General features: G+C 51.7%; 2 protein-coding genes across 5 annotated transcripts in view; one reads left to right on the top strand and one right to left on the bottom strand.

Moving 5' to 3' along the window:
* STAG3 (STAG3 cohesin complex component) overlaps positions 1–13,961 on the top strand; it is a 26,586-nt gene extending 12,625 nt beyond the window's left edge. Inside the window, exons 7-29 of one of the 3 annotated variants that reach the window (XM_081916711.1) lie at positions 4,485–4,583; positions 4,758–4,837; positions 5,091–5,198; positions 5,426–5,522; positions 5,595–5,706; positions 6,467–6,570; positions 6,664–6,756; positions 6,993–7,082; positions 7,206–7,406; positions 7,733–7,806; positions 7,985–8,072; positions 8,326–8,424; positions 8,499–8,591; positions 9,639–9,801; positions 9,896–10,029; positions 11,369–11,470; positions 11,545–11,690; positions 12,037–12,165; positions 12,265–12,446; positions 12,539–12,695; positions 12,778–12,858; positions 13,271–13,346; positions 13,650–13,961. In XM_081916711.1, coding sequence (XP_081772837.1) covers positions 4,485–4,583; positions 4,758–4,837; positions 5,091–5,198; positions 5,426–5,522; positions 5,595–5,706; positions 6,467–6,570; positions 6,664–6,756; positions 6,993–7,082; positions 7,206–7,406; positions 7,733–7,806; positions 7,985–8,072; positions 8,326–8,424; positions 8,499–8,591; positions 9,639–9,801; positions 9,896–10,029; positions 11,369–11,470; positions 11,545–11,690; positions 12,037–12,165; positions 12,265–12,446; positions 12,539–12,695; positions 12,778–12,858; positions 13,271–13,346; positions 13,650–13,658 — 2,517 coding nt within the window. In that variant the 3' untranslated portion in view covers positions 13,659–13,961. Of the gene's footprint in view, positions 1–4,484; positions 4,584–4,757; positions 4,838–5,090; positions 5,199–5,425; positions 5,523–5,594; positions 5,707–6,466; positions 6,571–6,663; positions 6,757–6,992; positions 7,083–7,205; positions 7,407–7,732; positions 7,807–7,984; positions 8,073–8,325; positions 8,425–8,498; positions 8,592–9,638; positions 9,802–9,895; positions 10,030–11,368; positions 11,471–11,544; positions 11,691–12,036; positions 12,166–12,264; positions 12,447–12,538; positions 12,708–12,777; positions 12,859–13,270; positions 13,351–13,562 lie in introns of those variants that run through there. The other 2 variants (XM_081916710.1, XR_014169685.1) reach the window with 2 other exon arrangements.
* Positions 13,888–19,155, bottom strand: AP4M1 (adaptor related protein complex 4 subunit mu 1). Of its 2 annotated transcripts, none has more exons than XM_081917075.1 (15): positions 19,042–19,155; positions 18,823–18,908; positions 18,624–18,733; positions 18,436–18,532; positions 17,762–17,872; positions 16,823–16,903; positions 16,053–16,115; positions 15,884–15,950; positions 15,247–15,300; positions 15,067–15,173; positions 14,896–14,987; positions 14,739–14,783; positions 14,590–14,640; positions 14,363–14,480; positions 13,888–14,231 (listed from the first exon to the last, which is right to left on the bottom strand). In XM_081917075.1, exons 1-15 carry the CDS (start codon positions 19,097–19,099, stop codon positions 14,031–14,033), a joined length of 1,341 nt encoding a protein of 446 aa, XP_081773201.1. In that variant the 5' UTR covers positions 19,100–19,155; the 3' UTR covers positions 13,888–14,030. The 2 variants fall into 2 exon arrangements, with proteins under 2 accessions (XP_081773201.1, XP_081773202.1); XM_081917076.1 differs by having other exon boundaries at positions 18,624–18,730.

Genomic DNA, 19,155 nt, shown 5'->3' with positions numbered 1-19,155 from the left:
ACCAAAAATGATTTTTAAGGATGAACAAGGAAGATTTCTGGCAGTGGAAATCCAAATACAAGGAGAAAAGATCTTGATTGTAGGAGTTTATGCACCCAATGAGGGGAAGGCTGAGTTCTTTAAGAAGTTGCATGAGACTTTAATGGACTTCATGGACTTCAAAATCATAATGATGGGCGATATGAACGGAGTTGTCTCCACAAACATGGACAAAGCGCAAAGACAAATAATTTCCAAGGATGGGAGATTACCAAAGACCTTTTTCGAGCTGACTGACACCATGGACTTGATTGATATTTGGAGAACAAGGAACCCTCTGGAAAGAGAGGGGACTTTCTTCTCTGAAGCAAAAATGACGTGGACTAGGATTGACCAAATATGGATTTCTAGCAACCTGGCACCAAGGGTTAAAAAAACAGAAATCTGCCCAAAAACCTGCTCCGACCATAATGCAATAAGGATGGAGATGAAATTGACAACAGCTGGAAACTTCAGATGGAGAATGAATGACACCCTATTTGGAGATGAAGCAATTTATAAAAAGGCCCAAAAGACACTGAAAGACTACTTCGAGGTGAATTTGAGATCAGATGTGGAAAAAAGAATAGTATGGGACGCTAGTAAGGCCGTGATGCGTGGTTTCCTAATCCAGCAGAACTCTATAAAAAGGAAAAAACAGAATGAGAAGAAGGAAAAAATCTGGAACCAAATGAAAGAAGGAGAAAAGAAATTGAGATCTAAACCTAAGTCTCAAGAGATTTTAAGAGAAATAAAGTACTACCAGACTCAATTTATGGAACTGATAAATCAAGAAATAGAATGGAAAATAAAACAAATGAGGCAAAAGACTTTTGAGTCAGCAGACAAATGTGGAAAACTGCTGTCATGGCAATTGAAAAAGAGACAAAAGCTGAATACGGTGACATCTCTCGAGGTAGATGGGAAGTTTATTAGTAAACCAAATGAGATTAGTAACTGTTTTCAAAGTTTTTTTAAGAAATTGTATTCACAAGGGCCAAAGAATGAACAAGAGATAGAAGAATTTATTAAAAAATATGGACTGCCAAAGATTACTGAAAATAATAAAAGGATTTTGAATGAGAAAATTACAGACCAAGAAATAGAGGGTGCCATCCAGGGTATGCAACTGGGAAAATCACCAGGACCAGATGGGCTGACCGCGAGATACTACAAAGCATTGAAGGAATGGCTAATACAACCATTGAAAGAAGTGTGTAATCAAATTTTGGAGGGGAAAAAGGCTCCCGAATCGTGGAAGGAAGCATTCATCTCACTTATACCGAAAACAGAAACTGAGAAACATCAAGTTAAGAACTACCGCCCTATTTCACTTCTAAATGTGGATTATAAAATTTTTGCAGACATTTTAGCAAAAAGATTTAAAAAAGTGCTATTGGAGGAGATTCATAAAGACCAAACAGGCTTTCTCCCAGGGAGACATATGTCAGACAATGTGAGGAACATTATAGACATTTTGGAACTCCTAGAGACGAACATAAATAGAAAAGCAGTTCTGATTTTCGTGGACGCGGAGAAAGCCTTTGACAACATTTGTTGGAGTTTTATGAAAAAGAATCTCCAAGGGATGGGGGTAGGCCAAAAATTTGAAAATGGTATAGGTGCAATATATTCTGAGCAAAAGGCTAAATTAATTGTGAATGGTATGGTTATGGACGAGATCCCAATAGAAAAAGGGACACGACAGGGATGTCCAATATCCCCCCTATTGTTTATATCGGTCCTGGAGGTATTGTTAAATATGATTAGAAGAGACCAGCTGGTTGAAGGGATACAGCTCGGAGCTAAACATTATAAGTTAAGAGCATTCGCAGATGATTTAGTTTTGACCTTGCAAAAACCAGAAGCCAGTACAAAAAGGGTATTAGAGCTTATTGAAAAATTTGGTCAAGTGGCAGGTTTTAAATTAAACAAACAGAAGACAAAGGTGCTGGGAAAAAATCTAACGTTGGGGGAAAAAGACAGTTTTCAAAGGGAAACAGGTTTGGAAATAACAAAAAAAGTGAAATATCTGGGGGTGAATTTAACATCGAAAAATGTGAATCTGTTTAAAGATAATTATGAGAAATGTTGGTTGGAAGTGAAGAAAGATCTTGACATATGGACTAGGTTGAGACTCTCCTTGTTAGGCCGAATTGCTGTTATTAAGATGAACGTATTGCCGAGATTGTTGTTTTTGTTCCAGACATTGCAAATTTTGGACAAGATGGACTGTTTCAAGAAGTGGCAGAAAGATATATCTAATTTTGTCTGGCAGGGCAAAAAACCCAGAATAAAATTTAAGATTCTGACTGACTCAAAGGATAGAGGGGGCTTTGCCCTGCCGGACTTAAGACTTTATTATGAGGCAGCAGCTTTTTGCTGGCTGAAACAATGGCTACTTCTTGAGAATACAGATGTCTTAGATTTGGAGGGATATGATAATAACTTCGGCTGGCATGCATATTTGTGGTATGACAAGGTAAAGGTTCATAGAGGTTTTAAAAACCATATTGTCAGAAAAGCACTATATAATGTATGGAACCGTTATAAAGACTTGTTGGAAAATAAAACCCCCAGGTGGTTGTCACCCATGGAAGCCAAGGCGGTAAAAAAACTTAATATGGATTCAGATTGGCCAAAATATTCTGAAATTATAGAATATGACGGTGAAAAGCCCAAATTACAGAGTTTCGAGAAATTAAAACCTAAAGTTCAAGATTGGTTACATTATCATCAGATCAATGAGACGTTTAAGCAAGACAGGAAACTAGGATTTCAGAAGGAGAGGTCAAAGTTAGAAACAGAGCTATTGGAACCCAATACTAAGAACCTGTCTAGAATGTATAATTTGCTGCTGAAATGGAACACCCAAGATGAAACAGTAAAGTCAGCAATGATTAAGTGGGCACAAGATATCGGTCATGACATTATGTTTGCGGACTGGGAATGGTTATGGACCACAGGTATTAAATTTACGGCATGTAGTGCCTTAAAAGAGAACATAATGAAAATGATCTATAGGTGGTACATGACCCCAGCCAAGCTTGCAAAGATATATCATTTGCCCAATAACAAGTGCTGGAAATGTAATGAATGTGAAGGAACTTTTTATCATCTTTGGTGGACCTGCCCAAGAATCAAGGCCTACTGGGAAATGATCTATAATGAAATTAAGAAAGTCCTTAAGTGGACATTTGTAAAGAAGCCGGAGGCCTTTCTTCTGGGCATGGTCGACCAAATGATTCCAAAGAAAGACAGAACCTTTTTTATGTATGCAACCACGGCAGCAAGAATTCTTCTAGCAAAGTATTGGAAGACTCAAGAATTACCTACTCTGGAAGAATGGCAGACCAAGGTGATTGAATTTATGGGACTAGCAGAGATGACCGGCAGAATCCGTTAGCAGAGATGACCGGCAGAATCCGTGACCAGAGGAGTGAGACGGTGAAGAGGATTGGAAAAAAATTAAAGTTTATCTTAAGAACTATTGCAAAATTTCGGAATGTTAAGATGTCAAGGGTTATGAAATTAGAGAATTATAGCTGTCAAAGTTTAAACTTAAGAAAATTTAAAGAAAGTTGTCTTATTAAAACTGAAAGAAGGATTGCTAAAAGCTAATTTAAAAATAAGGGTGCAGTGAAGGGAAGGTTCGGGGAAGTCGTGCATGTTTGTTTGTATGTTTTTTCTTTTTCTTTTCTTGGTTATGTTGCTATTCTTTATGTTGTTAAAATCAATAAAAATTTATTTTAAAAAAAAAAAAACATCTGCTGGTAGTGAAATGAAGATGAAAAAGGTTCCAAACGACTTAAAAAGAAATGTACTTGGTTTCATTACAAAAAGGTTCATGCAATCTTTCGACTAACAAAAATGCAGGCAATGAAACCTCCTTATAGAGAGATTCTTCATTCACATGCAGCATTCTGGAGTTGGGATCAGTAAGCAGGAAGACTGAGAGCCTCAGGTTAACCCTTTCATGCGCACAAATGTGAGGCAGTAACTGTATTACAGCGTATAAGGCTGAGATGAGATTTGAGCCCAGGGACTTTTTAAGTCAAAGTCAGTTATGAGTGAATGTAGTTCAGAGGAAAAGACTTAACTTGCTGTTTGCGTTAGAAAGCTTTCAGGTAGAAGTTACTTGACCTAGGATAGCTGTCTTGTAGTCCTTTGAAGTCAAGGCTCCTTAAAACCCATTGAAACAAATTTTAACAGCAAGATTGCAGGCTTGTTTAGGTGACTATAAGAATCTGTGGTTATACTAGTTACTTGTTCATCAGTGTGGGTAGTGCAGGTAATATTCTCAGTTGATTCTGTGAAAGTAGAAACATGCCTGTGAACGTTGAGATTCTTCTGGGAAAATGTCCACCTTAGGGTCTGGCCATGCTGATCTCTCTTGAAGAAGCCCAAGGAGCTGGCCTGGCAGCTTCTAGTCTCTTGCTCCTAATCTCCTCTTGTCTGTCTTGCAGCAGGGGGAGGTCCGGCTCAAGTGCCTTCTTGCTCTGCAAGGACTGTATCACAGCCAGGAGAGGGCTGCTCGCATGGAGCTCTTCACCAGTCGCTTCAAGGTGAGGGTCTTGACCCAAGAATGCTGTCAGCTGGATGTCTTCCACACCTTCTTGGCCTTCCTCTGACAGGGGGAGTATGTTCCTGTACATTCTGCTGTGGGCTCCTTGCATCTGTGAAGACATGGTGGGGAGGTGCGTTGCTCTCCTGCCCAATGCCTGCGCTCTTCCCTGCAGGAGCGAATGGTGTCCATGGTCCTGGACAAGGAGCCCCAAGTGGCAGTGGAAGCTGTCAGGCTGCTCACCCTCATCTTTCAGTAAGTGTTGTCAGGGTGGGGGTGTTGCTAGGGCCTGAGCCCCTTGGATCCCCCCAAAATGTCCACAGTGTGCACACAGGAATCTTCATTGGTCCGTTCAATGCAGTGTTGTCTGCGCTGACAAGCAAGCTGCCTCCAGGGTTGGGACAAGGTGTTTCTCAGCCTGCCTGGGACCTTTGCATGCAGGGCATGTGCTCTGCCACTGAGCTCCAGCCTTGGCCCACTGATGAGTGGATGCTTGATCTCCATTCAGGAATATGGAGGATGTGCTCACAGACTCGGATTGTGCAAGCGTCTTTCCACTTGTGTATGCTTCTAACCGTCCCCTTGCAGCAGCCGCTGGTGAATTCTTGTATAACAAGTGAGTGTGTCCCCTCTCTACCCCCCCCCCCGGAACTGCAGCATCTCAAGCAGAAGACCAGCTTGTTTTTTCATTTATCTTGCAAATCATGCTTTGCTGCGATCAAGCGATTTGTAAATTTTATTAAACAAACAAGATTTGATCCTGCTCTGCTGCCTCTTACAAGCCTTCCTGCAGAATCCTTGATTCCATCTCCCCTTTCTTAACAATAGCAGTTTGGCCCCTAGGTTGTTGGCTCCCACCATGTGTGCCAGGGGGATGGCAGGGAAGCAGCGCACCCGAGCCGCCTTCCAGCTGCTGCTGGCCTTTTTCATTGAGAGTGAGGTGAGGCAGCAGGGAAGTGGGGGCAGGAGAGGCCTTCCCGGGCAGGGGCATGACATTGCTCTCCCCACACAGTTCCATGACCATGCCAGCTACCTGGTGGACAGCCTGTGGGACTGTGCGGCTGCCTTGCTGAAGGACTGGCAGCTGCTGACTGGGCTTCTGCTGGAGGATCCCCCTGTGGAAGGTGAGGAACAGGTGGGGTGTGTGTGAAGGGACACCTGGAAGCAGTGAAGAGCATGGACACCTCTGCCCAGCTTGCATGCGTGATGGGGGTGGAGGTTGGCTCTTGCTGGACACGTCTGCCAGTAAAGTGTCTAAGGTGAAAACTTTCAATCTGGTGTGGTCCAGGACCCACCCAGCTCTTCAGTGATCAGCTCACAACTGCAAGGTCTGAGTAGAATCATAGAAGGGGAGGGGTTACCTTGGATCGGGGACCTGCTTGTCATTTTTAGCATTGCCTGAACACATTCCTAGCAGGTACATGTCCCGCCCGCCCTCCTTTGGCTGCTTCCAAAGGTGCCAGGGGAGGAGGTGGACTGGTTTGCATGTTGGCAGTTTTAAGCAGTTTCTCTGGCTGTGAAGAGATGCAGGAGCAGGGTTCAGTCTAGATGCCTATTTTTGACCTTCACACAAGTTGAGATGGAGACATCATGGCTGCTGGTGAAATGAAGCCTCTCCTTTGAGACTTCTCCCAGGGTAGGCTAAAGTTGGAGTGGAGAACATACAAGGTGGTGAACTACAACTCCCATCCCTGGCAAATGACCAGGGATGATGGAAGCTGCAGTTCACCAACGTTGAGGTGGGTTTAAAGGGCAGTCCAGACACGGACAGTGTATGAGGTGTACAGCGTGGAACAACTGCATTGCGCTGGCCAGCAAAGGGCCTGCAGAACCGCTTGGGTGAGCCACCTCGCTCCCTGGCTCAGCTGCCGCCTTGCTCCACAGGCCTCGGAGACCGAGAGGAGAACAGCCTCATCATGTTCTTGGCAGCCAGTGTGCGGCAGGCCACAGAGGGGCAGCCACCTGTCGGTCGGATCTCTGGAAAGAAGGTAAAGGAAGGGTCAGGGTGGCCACCTGAGGTGTTCTTAGCCCAGCTCCTGCCCTCCACTAGGCTATGCTTCCCATCCTTTCTTCTCTACAAGGTGCTTTCTGCTCGGGAGCGCAAGGTGCAAGTGGAGGATCGCCTCAGACTCACTCAGCACCTCATCCCCCTGCTGCCCCTGCTGCTGGCTAAGGTGAGCCCTGTGAGGGATGGGGGCCTCCCTCTGTGTTACTGGGAGGGGGGCATGGAAGCATTCTGGGGTGACGTGTCCCACCCTGTTGGGGTCTGGGTTCATGGCACTTGACATTCTTGGCTTCAACAAATGCAGACAAGATGGTTTCCCTTGCCCTGGGCAGTGCCCTCCTGTTCATGCCTCCTCTTGGCTATGCGGGAGCCTGAATCTCCCTTCTCTCCACTCCCTTTGGCCAGTTCTCAGCTGATGCCGAAAAAGTGGTTTATCTGCTGGAGGTCCCGCGCTACTTTGACCTGACTCTTTACAGCAGCGGCCGTCTAGAAAAGGTGAGGGAGCCCTGCGCCTGCCCCCTTCCCTTTGCCAGACCAGGGCTTAGGTGTGGGGCTGGGCTTGCCTTCTCCCTCTAGTCCAGAGCTGCCATTCAACCAGGCTGCTGCACTTCCCCCAAGCATTTAGAGCTGCTGCTGGCCCAGCTGTGGGAGGTGATGGAAAAGCACACAGACTGTGAAGTGCTGGAGGCTACTTCCAGGACTCTGCACATGCTCTGCTCTCCAGAACTGGCTTTCTACAGCCGTGCAGATTTTGCCCGCAGTCGTCTGGTGGACCATCTGGCGGATAAATTCCAGCATGAGGAGACTGAACTGTTCCAGGTATAGAGCACTGGTGGCTTTGGCAGCTTGGAATGGTCAGTGGGAAGGTAGTGGCCAGACCACAGATGGGTGGGTGCAGTGGAGGTGCCTGGGAATGGGGTTGGTGGCTGGGTTAGGCAGTGCATGTGTGGAGCTTTTCCTTCATTCTCCCTCTTCCACATAGGAGACTGTAAGAGTGTTGAGGTACTGGGTTGCTTTCTTGCTTCACAGATAGACAGGGCATCTCTGTCATTGCAGTCCATGGAAGCCCAAAAGACTGCAATGATCACTGAGGAGGGGAAACAGGCATGGTCAATTAGGTTTTATTTATCTTGGTTCCTGTTCAGTCCCCCGGCTGTCTGGAGAATGAAGATGTGTACTGTGTGGCTACCACTCTCAAACGCATTGCCATCCTGCACAGGTGAGCACAGGGAGGAGGGAGAGAACCAGGCCGTCCTGTTGTTTTGCAGGCCCCATCCTGGCTAGCGTCCCAGCTCAAGGCTTTCAGACCCTCCCTCAGCTGCTCTGGAGCAGCCCCATGCTGCTTCTGTTGCATGGAAGGAAGAGGCGAGGAATGTCCTTTGCTTTTTTGTCTGCAGTGCTCATGACCTGACCCCGTGGAATTTCTTTGATCCCTGCATCCGACTCCTGCGCCACACGGTGGACACAGAGGAGATCCCCAAGCAGGTACTGCAGGGTTGCAGGGAGAGAGGGGCTTGAGCTGACGAGTGCCCTGGAAAAGTGGAGATGAACATGAGCATGTGCCCACAGTTGCATGCCTGTGTGTCGTCTCATTGTTGCTACCACATCCTGCTCCCTTCCCCCATTTTGGGGGGTGGGTGCAGTCTTGCAGCTGCAGAGTGGAAGGCTCCTCCCCACCCCAAAAATTCTTGATCTTGCTTTGGCTACTTCCATATCTGCCTGGCTTCCTTTCTTGCAGGTGGTCATCTCTGCCATATCCTGTTCATACTTCTCACTCTATTGGGAGCTGTCCCAACTCTGTGCCGCCACCGCAGCCTCTGACCCCCTTCCCAGACAGGTGAGCAGGGCTTTTAGAGAGGGTGGGTCTCCCTTTGCACCACCACACGCTCATGACACCACTCCTCCTTCCAGGAGCAGCTGCTCAGCCTGAAGCAAAAAGTGGCTTCCTTCTGCTCCCTCTGTCAGAACTACCTTGTGGACATGGACCCCGGTGTTCAGGAGCAGGTGAGAGCAGGAGACAGGGTTCCTGTGTTCCCCGTGGGAGTTGGGATTTTGACTCTTGCCTAATTCATGAAACACTCAAAAGAGCTGGGCTTCTTCTGCTGTTGGCCACAGGGATGCTTGCTCATCTCTTGTTCACATTCTCCCTTCACAACATGAGAGAGAAGTTGCCAAATCTTGCAAAGCCCACTGGCCACAACCCCTTCCTTCTTATTCATGTGGGTACAAGCAGTACTGCCACACAACCTTCAGCATCTAGCAAAGGACTCTGATACTCTGGGCAGGAAGCTGAAGGACCTTGGGGCAAGGGTGGTCTTTTCATCTACCCTGTTGAAGGTTGTGACCCAAAAAGAGAGGTTAATACTGGAGGTCAACCACTGGCTGTGCAGGTGATGTCAGGAAGGTTTGGCATCTTGGATCATGGTCTCCACTTCTTGAGGAAAGACTTCTGGGCAAGAGATGGGCTGCACCTCACAGCAGTTGGCAAGAATGTGTTTGCTAAGAGTCTCACAAACCTGATCAGGAGATCTTTAAACTAGATCCTGAGAGGGAGGGAGACAACATTACAGTTAGAACACCAGTTACTGGGGACAATAACTTCATTGATGCGCAGGAGACGGTGCTCCAGAAACCTGCTCAAGGGCAGGAAACTACAAGAAGGAAGCAGCTGGAGGAGTGACTCATGGTTTCATTTGTTGCATGGCTTGGCCTTGTGCAGCTGATTTGAGTGTCTGTGTGCAATGGTGTTTGGGGAGTTGGGAGGCAGCAGCCTCAGGAGTCATGGAGGAGGGGAGGCATTGATTTCTTGCCCCAGCCACAACTGCAATGCAGTGGGTGGGAGCTTCCTTGCCTGTTGCTGCTGGGACAAGGAAGAGGCTACTCCTCCCCTTTGCCTGCCCTGTTGATTCCGGGGGGGGGGGGTACAGAAAAGAGGCAGGGTGTCCCTGCTTGCTGCCCTTTTCCTGCCCTTCCCATTTTCTAGGACTTGCTCCTGAATCCTGTGATGTCCCTTCCTGCCCCCTCACTTTCACTCTCTGGTTTCCCTGCCAGGCCTTTGTGGTGCTGACTGACCTGCTTGTGATTTTTGGCCCTCAACTGCCATATGGGGGCCACCGCCTGCTCCAGGAGCTGGTGTACGAGCCAGATGTTGCTTTGCAGTCGCAGCTGGCTGGCTTCCTTGTGGACCACGTCTTCAACCACGACCAGGTCGAAGGTACTGGGCTGGGCCCATGGTGCCACTGGCTGCAGGAGGGCAGGGGGTCCCTGGGCAGAGCAGCCTCCCCCACTCTTCCTCTTGTTGGCCTCAGGCAGCCAGGATGAGATGCTCCAGATTGAGGAACTGCACCAGCGCCGCAAGCTGCTGGCCGGATTCTGCAAGCTCATTATCTACGGAGTCCTGGAGCTGAGTGCTGCCTCAGACATCTTCAAGCATTACTCCAAGGTTGGTGGGGGGCGGGCAGATGTGCCCAGGCTCTTGGCTCTGACATGGATCCCCTTCCTCTTGCTCAGCGATGTTGCTGGACAGCTGGTTGGGTGCCAGATTAGCTGTTCCTTCCCCAACAAGGCCCCAAGAGACCCACCACATCTGGTCCTCCATGTGCAGCTCTGGTGGGCTGCGGTGGGGGGGGGGGGGACTGTTGCTTTCGGCATTACCTGGAGCTGTAATGCGCAGCAGCTGCCTGGTGGTAGAGGATGGGGACCTTCTTCCTCCCAGGCTCCCAAGGGATTCATTCCCTGAGGATGGGGAATATGTGTTACAGTTCAAAAGATCACAGGCTTGGTGCAAGTGCAAAGCATTAGGCACGTAGCCAGAAGCGCACTGAACTCATGGATGATCAGGCAGCAGCAGATTTAAAAGACCCTGTTACCTCACCCGAAGTCTCACCACTACTCACCAGGCTGGTCGGGCCTGGCTAGGGGTGTTCTGTTGGCAGGGGTTCGATTCTGGCTACCTTTGTGCAGCATCCACCTGGGGACAAACCCTGGGATTCTCTGTTCTATGTGATGGTCAGCAGAGGATTGTAATAGCTGTCTTTGACCCGGTCTTTCTGGCATCCTAGCATGTCCCATGTGAAGCACTTTAGCTTGGCAAATAGCACCAACACAGATAGTCCTGCTTAGCTGCTCAAGTATCAACCATGCCTACCATGGCCTACATTTGCCTGCCTGCCTGTCCATTCATCTTTGCAATGCACTTACTCCAGCAAAGCAGTTGTCTCTTACTCTAGAGCAGCACGTTCCCAGGGAAGCTCCCCAGTACAATCTGAGCAGAAATTCACCATCCTGATTGGCACAAACTTCTTTGCAGGTCTGCAAGAAAAGAAATATTTTTGGTCACCTGACAATGTGATGTCAGGGGATTGAGGGATAGGCACATGGCTGGGAAAGGTTCCCTCTGCCTGTGCTACAGCCCAGCCCATTTGCAGAGCCCAGTCAGACTCATTTCAATGGCCATGAATGCTGTGCTAGCCGGGCCTGAGGTGTCTCCAGCGGGTTGCCAGCTGCTGTCCAGCTGCCTGACTTTGCAGTTAACCAAACTAGCCAGCCAGTGTATCGTTCACAGAAGCAAAACTTGAAATGCACAAGTCATGGCTCTTGGGCCCAAGAGGATGTTTGGAAGCCCATTTCTAGTTGGACCCTAGCCAAGGAGTGCTGCCTGCTAGGACTATTGCCCTTCCTTACCCATCCCATAATAGGGAATAGAACTTTCTGTGTGTTTCTCTATGGCTTGAGCCCTATGCCTTGGGAATGGAGTGACTTTAGTGTTCTGCCCCCACCAGGCCTACAATGACTACGGGGACATCATCAAGGCGACACTGAATGAGACCCGCCAGATTGACCGGACCGAATGGGCTCACACGCTGCTCCTCACTCTGCAGCAGGTAATGGGGGAAGGACCTTGAGCCAAGAGGTTGGGGAGAGGCCCTGGGTGACGCTCCCTTGCTCTTCCTCCTAGTTGCTGACTCAGCTGCTTCTGGAACAGGGACCTGTAGGCGTCCACTCTGCCGCCTTCCTGGAGATCCGGGATTTGGCACGGCGCTTCTCTCTGCTCTTCGGGCTGCACCAGCTGCAGAACCGCTCCGCCCTTGTCACTCTGCATAAGTGAGGATGCTGCTGCCAAGGCCTTCTCTTCCTGTCTTGCAGGGTGTGGGAAGTAGTGGGAGGGCAGGATCTGGTCCAAGAGCAGCCAATGCCTGACAGGAAGCCAGCTGAGCAGGTGGAAGGGTGGGCCTTGGGAAGCCAGAGATGGCTGCTCCAGGGGCTCAGTGCTCTCTGCAACAAATGGCACTGGCTTTCCAGGGTTCTGCCTGCAATGGACCTGGGCACAAAGTGGCTGCTTCTGCCCTGAAGCACAGCCTTGCCCAGTTCCTGGGTGTGGGAAGGGCAAGCCAAGAGGCTGGCTCCCCAGGCCCAGGAGGCATCCCTACTGCACTTTCATTTGCCGTAGGGATGGGATAAAGTTTGCCTTCCAGGAGCCGGTGGCCTCCGACTCCAGGCTGGACCTTGTCCACCTGCCCTTCTTGGAGCTGCTGAGCGAGTTTTCTCCGCGGCTGGTGCCTCCCGACAAAGCCTTGCTGTGAGTGACTTGCGAGGGAAGAGAGGAGGCTGGGAGGTCCCTGTGCCCCTCGACACCATTCTCTGCTGTTAAGCCTAATGCAGCTCCTCCCTCTGGCAGGCTGTCCTATCTCAAGAAGATCAGCCAGGCGCACCTGTCCTTCCGACGTGGAGAGGAGCACCTCTGGGCCTCACTCCTGGTCTACCAGCGCTCCCTGAGCCCCCAGGAGGCGGCAGCCCCCTCACCAGATGTACCTGCTCAGCAGAAGCCTGGACCACCTGCCAAGAGGCGGCACCTGGATGGTGGGAGGCGGAATGGAGGGGGGCAGGGTGGTGGTGGTTGTACTGCTGCAGACTTGGAAGTGGAAATGGCCATGTTTCTCCTGCCTTGCCAGAGTCCCTCAGGCATAGCGATGCCAGTTTCTCCTCCACTTCTGGCAGCCGCCTACAGAGCCCCTTGCTGACATCCACCACCTTGCGGAAAAAAGGCCACTTGGCTGCCCAGCTGCTGGGCCAGGAGGACTCTGGCTCCGAGTCGGAATTTGTGCAGAGGTGAGCTGGGCTGTGGGTGGGCTAGGGCTTGCTAGCACCCTCCCTGCAGGAGGCTTGACTTGCTTCTCTTCTGCCTTTTCAGCCAACCACAGCAAGGCCACAAAGCCTCTTGCAGCCAGCCGCAGCCCAAGAACCGTGGCAGCCTAGGCTGGCAGCTGGGGCGGTAAGTTTGTCTGGGCCCTTGAGTTGCTGCAAGCTGGAGATTGGGCAATAGGGTTTCACCACGAGGCCTCTGCCAATTTAAATAAGTGGAAGTAATGTTTTCCATGAGAAAAGAACAAGTGATACAAGATTTTCTATACGCTGCTTTATGGGTTTGTGGTTATATTCATTAATATGAATAGTCATTATTACAATAAAGCCAAGATGCTTGGCGTCTGTGCATCCAGGGAGAGATTCCTGTGACCAGACGGTCTTTGCAGGGCAGCTGTGGAAAGGCAGAGACAGGGCAGGCACCAGGTTGGAGCCATCCAGACTGCCTCTCCCACCCCCAGAATAAGCTTTAATCCCCCCAACATGGCCAGGCTGCCAACGTCCCTTTGCTGTGCCAAGACATGCCTGTTTTTGCCTCACAGGCTGACCCTGATGGAAGTGGGAGAGGCGGTGGTGGAAGAGCCAGAGACCAGTGAGGAGGAGGTCGCCTTTGACAAGGTGAAAAGAAGCCCCTGGCAATGGGGGGGGGGGAGAGCTGCCTGTCCCCTGGGAGCCCCAGCCAGCCTGACCTGCTCCTCCTTGCACCCCCTCAGCTACTTTCTGGTTTCCCTCTTGGGGGCGGGAGGAAGGGCTGCGTTTGGCTTTGCTGGAGTGACTCCACTATGGGCAGCTGGCCCACCTGGCTTTTGTCCGCAGGCCTCTCCTTGCCTGCAGGATCTTACCTAATGGCTTCTTAAAGGAGAGATGAGTGGGGCAGAGCAAGATGGCTCCCCTTAACACCTGCCTTCCCTCTTCCTGCAGGATTCCTGAGGTAGGCTCCCCCCCTCGCAGTTTCTCAGGGGGCTCTATGCTGCGCTGCCCCTCCTGGGGTTGGAGGCTTCAGTTGCTTGTTGCCAGTGCTGTCTGTCTAATCGACGATCTGGTTTTGGTGCCTTGGAGGGCTCTCCTTGCCCTCATTTCTCAGGGACAGTTTTTGTTGTGTAGCATTTGAGGTTTTGCCTCGGCTCCTCTCACTTGTGGGACACTTTCCATTCTGCTATTTCTGTTCTGCTGTTCCTTTTTGATTGAGTTTTGTGGAGCTCTTGGCTGAGAAATAAAACTGTTTATGGAAAACTTCTGGTGCCTGCAAAGAGGCTGCTTTGAGGGGGGCCGGCGAGGGATGTTGCATGGTTGGGCCCTCATCTACCCTGCGCTGAGGCGGATGACGTAGGAATCGCTGTGGGTCACGTAGCGCACCCAGCGGTGAGGGAGGCTTGGCTGCGGCCCCACAAAGCGCAGGAAGCGGATCTGCAGACCAGAAGACGTGTGTGCTGGCACCTCAAAGGAGAGGTTGGCGGGGCCCAGCTCCAGCAGCCGCGCCCGGCTCAGCCCTGGCACCTCCAGCTGCAAAACACACACACATGATGAGGCGGGTGAGTGTGGCAGCAGAGATGGAGCAGCAGCTGGAGGGCCACCATTGTGGGGCTTCCCTCCATTGCTGCACCAACTGCTGGGGCCATCAGTTAACCCCTTACCTTGAAAAGGGCTGAGAGCTGGGAGCCACCTTGGACTCTGGGAATGACCCACTCAATGGACTTTGTGGAGGGCTGGAAGGTGGCGGACTGCTCTGGACTGCTCAGCTCCTGGGAGAGGCTGGGGGTGGGGGAACAGCCGTGAGAGGGGGAGGGGAGCACCAAGCAAGGGCACAAGATCACCTGCCATGTTGGAAGTGGCCTTGCAGCATCCGCCCTCCTCACCTTACCTTAGAGTGGCCTTAGGCACAGGCAGGTGGAGGTGGATGTTCACTGCGTGGCTGAAAGAGATGGGATCTGTAAGTGGGGCAGAGCAGGGTGAAGTGGGTGCCCCATTCCTAGTTTGCCCCCCCCCCCGAACTACAGGGAAGCACTCTACCTTTTTGGTGACAAGTCACAGCGAAGCTTGAGGTAGATCTGCACTCTGCAGGGGCGGAAAAGGTGCAGGGTGAGGCATGGCTGGGGGCCACCCCCTTCTCCTCCCTTGCCCAGGGCACTTTGAGGGCTGCTCGAGGTGGCAGCCAGGCCCCACTCACCGGCCGCTGGGGTCGTGGTTGATGGTGGGAAAAAGATGGAAGGGCAAGGCTGCAGGGGTGTCGTCCGCCAGCTGGTACTGCATCAGAGTCAGCTGCTCAAAGAAGGGCAGGGCTCAGCAGGTGGGCTTCTCCCAATCCCATTGGGCCAGCCCCCCGCTCGCTTGCCTTTACCTCTCCTTGGCTGGGGTTCACGCGAAGGATGCGGCTGCGCTCAAATTCGTCCAGCTTGACGGAGCTGTGGAAGGAGCACTCGTCCACGCGCACTGCAGTGCCATAGCCTGGGGGCAAAGCAAGAGAGGCTTTAGCGGGGGCAGGTCCTGAGGTTCTGTGGCGGGCAGGGGGCACACTCACCTCGCAGCTCAGTCTTGCCCACACAGAACTCTTCAGTGAGGCCAACCCGCATCTCTGCAGGGGAGAAAAGGGCACAGCCTCCATGAGCTCTCCTGGTTCCTCAAGGGGCATTTCCCCCCAGGGAGGAGGAGAGCCCTCACTACCTCGTGTCTCTAAGCAGTAGCCGCTTCTCTTCCTCACGGCTGCTGTGTTTTTATCCTTCAGCTTATTGGCAACTGAGGTCGCCCTGCCAAAGGTGATGGGGCAGTGGGTACACTTAACTTGCACAAGGCCTGCCTAGTGGGAAAGTGGGAGGGAGGAACCTCCATTCCCTTGCAAGAAATGAACCTTCACAGTAGGGCCAGGGTCACATCTCCCTGCAGCAGAACTCCCTATTTCTAGGCGCTACCCCCCCCAAACATGGCATGGATTCCTTGGTCACTTTGCACCATCCTTTGCAGGAGCCTCCAGAGCCCCTTGGGACAAACCTGCCCCTGCAAGTGGTGTCCAGACAAGCAGGAGGTCCTGGTTTGTCCTCTGAAAACCAGCCAGGCACTTTACTTTATGATGGGCAGAGAAAGGGAGGTGCAAGCAGAAGCTATCCGAATTGGCAGTTGCCCTCCTTGGTCAGGACATGTCTATGAGGGCATTTACTCACCGGAGCAGCCAGGAAAGAAACTCTTGAGGCGGATTTCTCCTTGGATGTCAGTCTTCATGGGGGTTCCCTGGAGGGAAGAGGCACAGGGCTCAGGGCCTCCACCTGGGCAGTGCTGTGGGTTCAGGGAAGGGCTGTGCAAGAGGGAATCTTTGGCACTGCTTTGACTTACGTTGGCTGCAATGATGACTGTGAGACGCTCCACTACGTCCAGGAAGACCTCTGGCCGCGAACTCTGGAGGAAGAGACAGGACAGCTCTGCTGGGGCTCTTGCATTGTAGGGCCCTTGGGGATCCCTTCCAACCCTACAGTTTTGCAATTCTGTTCCCACAGTGACCAGGCAAATGCTTCTCCAAAGCCCACAGGCAGGCAAAGCATGACAGCAAGTCCCCCTCTCATGCTCTCTGTGTTGGGGGCCAGGGGAGGGTTCTGGCCGGGTGAAGGTGCCCTGCTTGCCTGAATGAATCTTCCACCAGTTTCTGGGAGCCATTTGGGTTCTGATACCAGCAGAGCAAGAAAACCTCTTAGCCCCTTTCTCTGCACTTCTGCCTTTTTTTTCTGAGCTACCAAGCCCCAAACATAGCAACTTTCCTCACGGGGGAGTCGCTCCACCTGCTTCATAATTTTGGTTGATCTTTTCCTAATGTTTCCCAGCTCTGCAATATTTATCTTGCAGGAGGTTGACCTAGATGATTGTGGGGTAAACTACAGTTCTAGGATTCTAAGTGCAACAACCAGAACTGAAGTTGGTGTGTTGGGTGTGTTAATGCCATAGAATCGTAGGCTGATACCATGGCATTATGACAGTGGTGGTTTCAGATTACAGGTGGGAGACAGGCATTTGTTGCATCATAAATGTTTGTTGGCAGTCAGCACAACTCCAGCCCTGCCAGCACCTTTGGGGAGCTTTTGCTGAGTGACTCAAGATACGGGGCATCTTACCTGTTCCCCCCGCAGGGACAGGACAGGACGGGCAGCTGCGCAACTGGGAGCCACTTTGCTTTGCTGTGTATCTGCTCCAAACTGGATCCACAAGAAATAATAATTATTGGAAACGGATGTTAATCTGAGTCCTGTGAAGCTGAAAGAGTCCTCAACTCTGTGAACAGCAAAGCAGCTTATTGCTGACACTCAGTGACAGGTGTGTGAGATCTTGGAGAATGCCACAACATCCACATAGTAAGATGCCACAGAACACAAAGAGGAAAAGAGCAATGGCACCCCAACATTACTGTAACATAATAAATACTTGAAAAGCAGAGGTCACCAATATACTTTACCCAGAGCGCTTACGCAATGCCCGTTGTTTATTGGGGTTGGGACCATTTTTCAGCCAGTGGGCTGGATCCTTGGATCCTTAGCTCCTTCAACCACTGTCAGCCATTTTGACAGTGGCTGGGAGAAGCCCCTGTGCCAAATTCTAGATTATCACTGGCAGTCAGTGTAGACAATACTGCTTGAGGAATTAGCAGTGGGACTGGCATACCCAATGTGTTAGAAGCGGTGTTATGCATAGGCTTTGTTTCAACACTGAACCCACCACCCTCTTTCCTGCTTTTTCCTTGCAGCCTCACTTAGCCCATCTAGCTGGAGGCGGCTTTGGCTGCAGCGGCAGAGAGGCACCCAGAGCAGAGCCATTTCTTAGCATTTTCAGGCCAAGCATGACAAATCCAGCCCAAGGGATCCTGACAACTGGACAGAAGCACATGGCCACATACACAGCCTTGTGCTGTGCAAGCAAGTCTCCCTCATCTAGCAGCTGGGGCTTCTCATGAGGAGCAGGTCTTTAGAAGCTAAAAGGCATTAGGTGACCTCAATGCCAGGTGGCCATTCACTCCCATGGAGCCCATTTCTGGGTCTCGCACTACCAGCCCCACTCACCAGGCCCACCGTACTGAGGTCGAGAAGACTGAAGGGCTGGCTGAGCACAGGCTCCATCTGGATGAAGTTCTTCAGCACGTCGGGCGCTGTTGTCTGGATGTAGCCATAATCCTGAGGGGAGGGGAGAGTTGTGGGTGCAACCAGTTCCCTCCTCCCCTTCCCCTTTGTGCCCCAAGCGAGAAAACACCTGGAAGCATCTATGCAGCAGGATTACTAGCCATGCACAGATTTGATAAAAGGAAATCACTTAAGATGAAAAGCCAATAATGGCCGGGGGGGGGGGGGTTCAAGTGGTAGCCTCCTCACCCCAACTTCAGATAGAACCATATCCAATGCCAGGCCCTTTAAAATGGTTTGCATGAACGGACCCTTCTGCAATGGTCCTATTCTGGCTTGGGACCATGGTGCCCCCCTACCCAACTGTCCTGATGAGGTGCCACACATTTTGATCCTTGAAGCTGGGCGTGAGCCTGTTGGCACCTCTGGTGTCTTCTTCCGCTTACGCGGTGGATGTCATCCTGTGTTCTGTGTGGAAACTCTGCTATGAATTTGTCATGGCCTTGTTTGATATTGGAGCTTTTTGCACTGGTTGGCCTTCCTTGCAGGTGCCATTCCTTGCATGAGGCGGCTGGCTTGCTGTCAAAAGGGGCCTGGTGCACCCCCACCCCACCTACCAGGAGCTCATCCAGGAGCTCATAGATGAGCGCAAAGTTGAGGCTGACCGTCTTCTCACTCAGAGAGCCGCAATAGTCCCGCAGGAGAGTCACCAGCCTGGAGGCAGGAGGGAGTACAGGTGTCAAGGGGGGGGTCCCCACAGCACCCCGCCCTGCCCAACCTCGTGCACCGCAGGCAGCAGCCTCACCGGTTGAGGAACTCGACAGCTGCGAAAGGAGAGGCGTTGGGCAGCACCGTCACCACGAAGTACAGCCCGGCGTGGCGCACGTGCGCGAAGTGGAGTCCCTGGCGCGCCTGCTGGAGGGAAGGAAGGAGGAGAGGGGGGTCAGTCAGCGGCGACCCGCTTCCCCTTGCACGACACAGCCCCCGCCCGCCCGCTTCTCTACCATGAAAACGGGCGCCTGGTCCCCCGGCAGCGCGGCGATCTTCTGGCAAAAGGTGTCGACCAGCTCGGAGTCGCCGTCGCCGCGGACTGAGGGGGGTCAAGGAAAAGGGGGGGGATCAGAGCCCCCGAATCAGAGCCCGCCCCTGCGCCCCTCGGCCCTGCCCCCCCCCGAAGCTGCCGGGCGCAGCTTCCCTGCCTGGCCGGAGCGCGCGGAGGATACAGTCCTTGTAGAGGAGGCGGTCGCCCTTGGCGGAGAGCACGAAGACCTGAGGCAGCATCGTGGCGAGCCGGGCACTCTGCACATGCCCCGGAGAAGCCGGCGAAAGGAGCTTCC

The sequence above is a fragment of the Podarcis melisellensis genome (genome assembly GCF_964234715.1).
Source record: "Podarcis melisellensis genome assembly, chromosome: 6".
Lineage (NCBI taxonomy): Eukaryota > Metazoa > Chordata > Lepidosauria > Squamata > Lacertidae > Podarcis > Podarcis melisellensis.
The sequence above is the reverse complement of the archived record's forward strand: the minus strand, read 5'-3'. Positions and strand labels throughout refer to the sequence as shown.

Coding starts and splice junctions, on each gene's coding strand:
- AP4M1 (XM_081917075.1), bottom strand. CDS start 19,099: ATGCTGCCTCAGGTCTTCGTGCTCTCCGCCAAGGGCGACCGCCTCCTC. Junction 17,873..18,435: donor AGCTCCTGGATGAGCTCCTG/GTAGGTGGGGTG, acceptor CCCTCCCCTCAG/GATTATGGCTACATCCAGAC. Junction 16,116..16,822: donor TGTCCCTGCGGGGGGAACAG/GTAAGATGCCCC, acceptor CTCTTCCTCCAG/AGTTCGCGGCCAGAGGTCTT.